This window comes from Pinus tabuliformis, chromosome Q (assembly GCF_031772625.1).
Source record: "Pinus tabuliformis cultivar Carrire ecotype Pingquan chromosome Q, CPIR1, whole genome shotgun sequence".
NCBI lineage: Eukaryota > Viridiplantae > Streptophyta > Pinopsida > Pinales > Pinaceae > Pinus > Pinus tabuliformis.
Genome location: NC_142296.1, coordinates 1049909843 through 1049919227, shown reverse-complemented (window position 1 = coordinate 1049919227; position 9385 = coordinate 1049909843). Strand labels below are relative to the sequence as shown.

At 38.2% G+C, this 9385-nt stretch overlaps 1 protein-coding gene across 2 annotated transcripts; it reads right to left on the bottom strand.

Moving 5' to 3' along the window:
- Positions 1-226: 226 nt before the first annotated feature.
- Positions 227-3488, bottom strand: LOC149223104 (receptor kinase-like protein Xa21). Of its 2 annotated transcripts, none has more exons than XM_089383228.1 (2): positions 3380-3488; positions 227-818 (listed from the first exon to the last, which is right to left on the bottom strand). In XM_089383228.1, exons 1-2 carry the CDS (start codon positions 3474-3476, stop codon positions 457-459), a joined length of 459 nt encoding a protein of 152 aa, XP_089239354.1. In that variant the 5' UTR covers positions 3477-3488; the 3' UTR covers positions 227-456. The 2 variants fall into 2 exon arrangements, with proteins under 2 accessions (XP_089239354.1, XP_089239353.1); XM_089383227.1 differs by lacking the exon at positions 3380-3488 and adding an exon at positions 920-3340.
- Between the last annotated feature and the right edge of the window lie 5897 nt (positions 3489-9385).

Sequence of the window (9385 nt, the reverse complement as noted above, 5' to 3'; positions counted from 1 at the left end):
AATTAAATATTGTTCCCAAAATCAATAAAATAATTGTTTATAAGTGATAGCTGATTTTTTTATAATCATATCCTTTCATTGTCTATAAAAACATAAAGAATGAATATGATTCTTAGACAATTAAAAACATTGCTAGTGTGAGTGGATAATAAATCAAATCTAACATAGAGTTATGGTTCACATAATATTGTGTTATAAAAACATCTACCTTTTATTTTGACAATAATTACAAGTAGACATAAACATTAATAGAATCTTGGCCCAACAACTATAAGTGAAAAAAACTATGATTATACTAGGCAACACTGAAATCTTCTAGTATTGAAATTTTCACAAACTATAATGTAGAAGAACCATGGGAATTTGATGCATGTGTATCATTCCATGTTTCATTTGCATTGCTAAGCAAATTGAACATGCTTCATCTCATTTTCCTAGAAGCAAAAGAATTTTCCCTTAAGCAAAATCATTTTCCCTCAAATCATTTCTGAGGGTCTCCAATACCATGACCACATCTCTCATAGTTGGTCGTTCGTTAGGTGAATCTTTTGAACAATGCAAACCAACTTGTAGCAAAGAAAGTAGGCATTTGTATATACTAGTTTTTTCAAATTCATCTCCATCCACCTTGTTTAAAAGCTTGTGGTCAATTACTTCCTTCACTTTGTGTGGAAATGCTAGGTTCACCCACTTGTGAAAGTTTAGCTCTCCAGAAAACATGTCACTGGTTGGTCGCTTCCTCGTAAGCATTTCTAATAACAAAATTCCATAGCTATAAATATCTCCTTTGGTAGACACTGCCTCATCTGATCCATACTCTGCATGAAAGATAACCTTCATCAAATTTTACTCAACCAATCAATACAAAATTGCTTATGAGAAAAGACAAGTACAAATCTAGCATTCTAAAATGTCATACCTGGTGCAATGTAGCCCATAGTGCCTTTCAAAGCAAGTGTTGAAGTAAGTGGCTTGGTAGAGGTTCCATCAATCAATCTTGCAATACCAAAATCAGTTACATGCCCCGACATGTTTTCATCTAGAAGCACATTGTTGGGGTTTAAATCACAATGCACTACCTGCACATCAGAGTCATGATGAAGATATTCAAATGCATGGGCCACATCTATGGAAATGTCCAATCGTGTTTTTAGCCCCAAATCACATACATCTTCACCATTGTTATCATCTTTATTAGGGTACAAATGCTCCTCCAAGCTTCCATTAGACATAAATTCAAACACTAATCCTTTGAAATGGGGATTGGAACATGAAGTTATGATCCTCACTAGATTTTGATGTCGAATCTTTTGCAAGACACTACATTCTGCACAAAAACTATTTTCAACCATGTATTTTTGCAAATGGAAAACCTTCACAGCAACAAGTGTGCCATCTTTCAAAATCCCTTTATAAACCAAACCAAAATTCCCTGCTCCCAACAAGTTTTCTTCGGAAAATCCATTAGTTGCTATCTGAAGCTCTTGATACGAGATCTCTTTGTGCTCTAGATTTTGTGAAATGGATTGTGAGGAATCAAAGCCTTGCATACACGTATCCCCTTTCCAAAGGAATCTCAAAAGTAGACAGCATAATATAAAAACAATTGCTCCACTCATTGGCAATAATACTTTTTCCACAAGTGCAGAATGACCGCTTGGAGTTTTACATGCAAGTAAGTGGAATTCTTTTGGTCCGCAAAGGCTAGGATTTCCGATTAAAGACACAACAATCTTTCTGTTTGCAAAAATCCCTCCTTCTGGAACATCCCCTGTGAGATAGTTGAAGGACAAATTCAAGCTTTGAAGCATTTTTAAGTTTTGGAGAGGGACAACTGGTATTGGACCTGATAAGGAGTTGGAAGAGAGATCGAGGTTTGCAAGACTCTGTAAATTTCCGAGTGAGTCTGGAATAGGCCCTTGGATGGCATTTTGAGATAAGTTCAATAATTGTAGTTCACTACAACCTCCAATTGCAAGGGGAATTGTCCCAGTTAGTTGATTGACAGAAATGTCTATAGCTTGAGCCATTGTAATTTTACCAATCTCCATGGGTAAGGAGCCTTCTAATAAATTCCATGACAAATTCAAATAGAATTGGAGATGAGAAAGTTTTGCAATTTCATGTGGTATATTTCCTGTGAGCCTATTGTGAGACAAATCGAGCAATTCCAAATTTGTACAATCTAGTAAGTTGGAAGGTATGCTCCCTGATAAATTGTTATGATGAAGATGGAGTCTTCTTAGTTGTTTAAGGGGTGCAAGGGAATTGGGAATCTTTCCAGAGAGAATATTTCTACTAATGTCCAAGAGACCAAGGTTTTGTAAGCTTTCAAAGTCATCAGGGATGTTTCCTTCTAATCTATTGTTACTTAAACACAATCTTTCTATTTTTTCAAGCTTTCCTATATGTGGAATGGTACCATTTAAAAGATTTTCACTTAAATTTAGAAAGGATAGGCTACTAAGATTGCCAATATGTGAAGGGATGTTTCCTTGTATTCTATTGTTTGATAATGACAAGTGAGACAAATTGGTAGAAAGTCTTCCTATGTCAAGGGGCAAAACACCACCTAGTTTATTGTTGTGCAGTTTTAGTGATTGCAGGTGAGAGCAATTGGTAAGAGATACAAGAAAGAGTAGGTTTGGAGTGTTTCCACTATCGAGTTGATTAGAGTGCAAGTATAATTTTTCAAGGAGAGATAACTTACCCAACTCTGTAGGGACACTCCCACTCAAACTGTTATAACTGAGATCTAATTCTATGAGTTTAGAACAATTTCCAAATGAATTTGGAATGTTTCCACTAAGTTGATTTCCCCATAAATAAAGCATACTCAAATTAAACATATTTGAAAAAGATGCAGGAATAGATCCTACCAAATTATTTTCGTATAGCATAAGCATTTGTAAGTTGATGAGCAGCCCTAATTCTTGTGGAATACTACCCCTGAGATTGTTCGTTGCCATATCTAAGTAAGTCAAAGTGGATAGATTGGAAAACACAAGGGGAATGGTGCCTGAAAATGCATTTTGACGAAGGTCGAGCGATTGCAAACGGTTGAGTAAACCCAACTGTGGCGGAATGGGATCGACGAGATAGTTTATTTCAATACCCAAGTCAGTCAAGGTAGAAAGATTACCGAAGGAAGAGGGAATGGTACCTCTGAGGTTGTTCCCTCCCAAGTAAAGATGTTGCACATGTGGGAGCGAACCCAACTCCTCGGGGATAATTCCAGTCAGAGCATTGTAGGAGAGCGCCAAGTGAACCAAATTTCTGCAGCGGCTGAGTTGACTTGGAATGGGACCGGTGAAAATATTCTGATCCATACGCAAAAGAATCAAGGAGGAAAGGTTTCCCAAGAAAGAGGGAATGGTACCTGTGAGCTCGTTGTCTTCCACGTCGAGTTGTTGCAGATTTGTGAGGGAACGCAACTCTTGGGGGATACTGCCCGTGAGATTGTTGTTGGAGAGCATCAGGATACTCAAATTTCTGCAACTGCCAAGTTGACTTGGGATATTTCCTTCCAAGTCATTATCTGCCAACTGGAGCTCCCTCAAACGAATGAGCCGTCCCAATTGAGGCGGTATATGACCGTGGAACGCATTGTGTGGCAGGAGGAGTGAGCGGAGAAAGGAGAGATTGCCGATCGAAGGAGAAATCGAACCGCGCAGATCCATGTCAGCGAGGTCGAGGGACGCCACTCTGTTTGGATGATGGCGGCTGCAGGTAACACCAGTCCAGTTGCACAAGGGGTTGGCGGGACTCCAATCTACCATGGAATGATGTGGATCGCTGGTAATCAGATTCTTGAATGCTACCAGGGATTGTCGATCATCGGGAAATGAGTGGGTGGGGTTGAAGCAAAAAATGAGGAGCAGCAACAGCCTCGGAAAAGCAAGAGCAAGAGCAAGAGATGACATGGTCGCAGAGATGGAAAGTGTAACGCAGCCTTCCCACAGCATTGGAAAAACAGAAAGAGAGGCGGGGCGAGTGTTTCGCAAGAGGGAGCAGAAATGCAGTGCGTTTTGTGAGAGGCGAGGCAACTATTTATAAATACAAAAAGAGGATGTAGGTGTGTGTTTCGGCGAAGTTAACGGAGTTGTGAGTGGATGTAGGTGTGTGTTTCGGCGAAGTTAACGGAGTTGTGAGTGGATGTAGGTGTGTGTTTCGGCGAAGTTAACGGAGTTGTGAGTGGATTCATCGGTCATAGAATATTATTATTTGAATCCAACTACTTCCACAAAGTGTTTTTTTTTCGGCGGCCACCATCTCAGAAGTTACTTTTACTTTCAAAGATGAGAAGAAAAGATATCAATATCACTTTCAAAGATGAGAAGAAAAGATATCACTATCACTTTCAAAGGTGACAAAAAAAAATTATATAAATTATATATTTTAATTAATTATAAATATTGATTCATTCAAAAGTCTTAACAAATTTGAAATGAAAAAAGTTACATGATTTCTATAATTTAATTTAATTAATTATTTGTCTTTCACAATGCTGGTGGACTGTCTATTCAAAAAACCACTTATCCAATGTATTTTCAAATTTGAAATGAAAAATCTACATAACTTTTACAATTTAATTTAATCAATTATTTGTCCTTCACAAAGTTGGTGGAGTGTCTATTCAAAAACCACCTATCTAATATATTTAGAGAACCCCTTTCAACAACTAATTGTTTAATTTAATAATAATAGCTTTTTACTAGAAAAGTGAATTAAAACTAAAATATTATTATTATCATTATCATTATTAATTTATCTACTCATTTTATAATCCCCCAATTCCATTTCCATTTTCCATAATACGCCCTAGTCACCCAACCAAGTCCCAAATTGATTTAGATTGGACCACTATATTACTTGTCTTTCATATTGATCCTTTCATAGTATAAAAGTTGGAGAAATTAGCTCATAGGACCATTTTTATCAATCGGTCCCAACTTGGTGAATTGCAGTCTAAAACCATTCAGAACTAGTTTGGGGCATTAAATGGTGTTATTTCTAGTAGGTTAAAATTTTCCTCTTAAACATCACACCACCTAGTGTTATTCTACACTCAAATACCTTTCCAAGAGTGCAAGAAAGACCCCAAATGAAATTTGTATGCACCCAAAAGTTTACCTTCCTTTTTTTACCACCATGATTGGAGAGGATGCCATGTCAACCTCAATTATACATGGAAATGGAGCTAGTCACGTGATCGTGAAGAAGAAGACTCTAGAAGAGTTGTAGCTCTAATTCACAGTCTAAGGAGTCAAAATTAACCATTAGTATGCTATCGGGTTGTGTTATATCCAAACCGCTAGGAGGAAAAGGGGTTCCATTCTGGTGGACTGCATTTTGTTTCAAAGAGGAGAAGAATAAATGAGAGTGGATAGAGAAAGAGAAAACAAAGAGGGTTTGTGTATTGTGGCATCCCACAAGCCACGGGTCTCACTCCTTTGTACTTGAATCCATTTCCATCTAGAGGAAGTGAGAGCAGAGTGGCTTCACTTTTTAACTAGGTTTTCTCCCATAAGGGTTTCTTAGATCATATCTTGTGTTCAATTTGTTTTCTAAGTTTCATTTTTCTATCCTCTATTTTCTATATTTTATATGTTGCATGCACACGCATAATATAATGATTAACAAATACAAAATTGAAGGAAAATTTAAACTTCATCACATAGATTTCAAATTTTAAGTATAATTTTCTCAGATCTTTTGGGAGAAAATTTCTAGTAAAATATCCATGACAATTTATTGATCATATTAGTATTAGAGCTAGTTTCTTTGGATATATTGTTGGGAGTGGTAGGGAATCTACATTTATTAAGCTTAATGTAAGAAAATCCCATCCATGGTCGATGAATAAATTAATAACCCTCAATATTCCCACAAAGGAGAGGTTTGTTCAACTGGAAGCATGATTTGCAAATATAAACTATAATGCGAGTCTCCTCATGGTGGTCATGACTAATAAGTTCTAGCTATTCAGAGAATACTAAGGTTATAATAAAGAGCTCATATTAGAGACTCGGGTATCGAGAAGAACTAGAGAGGTATCCCAAGAAATAACTTGAAAAGGAACAATCTAATTTGAGTGGCGTCAACCATTCATAGTCCCTATTCAAGATGGAAGAAAAAGTTGGAATAAAGACATATCAAGATGAGATTGAATTATTTAAATTAAATCGTTAGTTGGAGAGGTTTACTTTAGTGTTCACCACATAGAGGAAGAACATAAAATTTTGTTTTCATTTCTGGTATGTAGAGGACTAGTGGATCAAGCGGCATTACTTCAAGTAGAGACATGGACAAATTTTACATGAGTACACCATCGAATTTAGGAAGATGGCAATAATGTTAGGTATATTGATAAAGAACCCATACATACTCCCCAAGTATATAGGGGAGTTACACATTCATATGTGGACAAGTGAAGTTGTTTAAACTAAGAATGGTGGATGAGGCTAGCATACATGCATTATACCTATAGGGCATAGGCTAGAAGAAAATTAATTCAAGTGGGTCAAAGTAGAAGGAGTGTCGGAAATATTCCAAGGATGGGAAGAAGAAGATATGAGGGGAAAAGACAAAAGGATAGTAGCCATACCACACCAGTTAAAATATCTTAGCAACCATTGCAACCACTATAACATTAATGGTCATACAAAGGAAAAGTGTTAGAAGTTATATCCAACATAGCCCATGTTGAATTTCCACAATCTTCGGTCTAGGATAGAATCTTGAATCTTTGACGCTAGCAAAAAAATAATCTCAACAAGAACTACTTTGCATAGTGGTAAATATAAAGTAGTAAATCACATATGCACAAGTATACACAATTTTTAACAAAATGTTGTACAATAATGTACAATCCAATCTTCATTATGTTAAACCAATATGAATAATAGAACAATCTATGGGATACAACATATAATGAAAATCATGTTGCAGACTCTATGTCATATCTTATCTTGTCAGTTCTTCACTCCTGATTTGTTCTCTAGCTGCCCCTTAGTCCATAAGAGGACAACACATAGAGTCTCCAGGAGGGTTGCCACTTATCACTACTGCAAGTCACTTTTGTTGCAATGAAAACGGGCATATTCAATCTTCTCTCTAGGCTGGCCAATACCTAAGCTCTAATCTACCAATCTAGCAGCCTCTTTTGTCCATCAAAGAGCTACATATAAGGCTTCAACCTTCACCCAATCTTCATTTTTCTACGTCACTTTAAGACTGCTTGTCAAGGGCTACTTTGGGTAGCCAACGCACTGCCCTCCACTAGTCCAATGGCAACCAACACTTCACTATAAGTTCTGCTCCTAGTTGAGGTCTCCAACTGCCCAAGTTAACCTCAACACATGGCACTTATAGGCTGTAACAACTTTCCACACTCGGACATGATCCCTGACATCAAATCAACGTGAATCTAACATCCAAGGTCCAACACATACATGCATTCCTCTTGGACTGAGGTTCTATTCTAATGTACTTTTTGTGGTATGGTTAGGGCAAGACATAGGTTCACATCACCCCTTCAAAACAACCACACAAACCTCTTTTATGTTGCGTCTATGGTCCTTCAAGTTCCCTTCTTCCTCGATGTTGTTTAGGGTGAGTACTCAGCCCCAAACCAACCCCACTTGAGCTCTATTTAGGCATGCAACCTAATTTCTCTGGTCTCTAGGGCTGTAGTTTCATAAACATGGACAAAAATCCCTCAAAACCTCACCATCACACCTCTGAAATTTGTCCAATAAATGTGACTGTCTCACTGCTTAGAAATTAGACTTACAAGAGGAGAAACTCATCCTTACTCAGTCAAAAATTCATCCTTATGCCTGGGGTTGTACTCTTGTACTAAATATGCCTCCTCGCAGGTGAAAACTTTCCCAAAAATAGACCCAATCACCTTCATCCTTCTCCTTATGAGCTTGATTGCCTTTATGAGTTAGATTTCCTATGAAATGATGTGCTTGGATGCTCTAAATGAGCCTCACATACCTTCTATTTATACACACAATAAGGGTCAATGAATAGACATGTCTTTTGGACAAATCACTTCAAGCCCACATGACTTGAATGCCCAAAACCCCATTGTCAACTTCAAAAATTCATAACTCCATTTCTACAACTTGGAATCAGATGATTTTTGTTGCGTCGGATTCATCTCAATGAGAGATATCATCCTCATCCATCACATGTTGAAATGTGTCCATGGTTTTGGCCCAAATCACGATAGGCGAAAACCCCCAAGCTTGGGTTCCAAGCCTACATGTGACTCTTGTGGCACTTTGCCCTGCAAACCCCGAACCTTAGGGTTTGGAGTACCTCCAAAGCTACTCAAAAATAAACATTCACTGTTAGCGAGGGAGGTACTTCCAAGACTAGGAAGTAACTCCTCATCATCATCACTATTTGCAACACTCACCCAACTCTTGGCACTCACCACAGTAGAAATCCCTTAAGCATGAACTATGCCTCTCTTGGAAGTGTCATTTTCACTAGAAGCATCTTGCCTCTTCTTCTTCTCCTATATCACTTTCCAATCCCTCCATGATTCCTTCTTTCCATATGTGGAAGCACCCTTGCTTCCCATTGGCCACACACACTTCTTAGGTTGTAAATTCTCCCTCTGAATCTGCAAGCTCCCGCTAGAACTTGACTCCCTCTGAGCCTCTGGAACGTGGACCTTCTCCTTAGGAACTTGTACCTACTCTTCTAAAGCTTGCACCTAAAACTAATTCTTTGGAAGCTACACTTTCTCCTTCTTCTTATTCCCATGATCCATAGGATTTCTTATTAGCCTGTATAGACCATGTTCTCTAACTCCAAGCACAATCCCATTAGAGCTATATCCTCTAGGCTTCATTCTTGCCTTCCCATCCTGGAATAAGACCTCAAACCCCTTCTTCTTGATCATCGAGATAGAAATCATGCTATATCTAAGTCCCGGTATAAACAGTGCATCCTGGACCCACATCACACATATGTCTCCATCCTGAGTGGCACAACTCCCGATCCTGGAATCTCCTTTTGACTCTTGTCACCCAACACCATGTGCAACTTCAAATCCCATTCAGCTAGAGTCTCAAAAACCTCTTGTGACCCTGTCATATGTTTCGACACACCATTGTCCATGTACCATCCATCCTCATCAATAATACCCTGCAATAAATGAGATATCATAGCAAAGTCCTCCTCCTCCAATCTCCTGGTGAGAGCATTTATTTCAGTAGAATTCGCAACATTGGTGACCTGCTTCCCTTTATTCTTCTCGTCATCTCCCTTATTCTTCATCGGACATCTCGACGAACAATAACCCATCTCGCCACAGTTGAAACACATGAATTTACTCAAGACCTTCTTATGCTTACCCTTCATT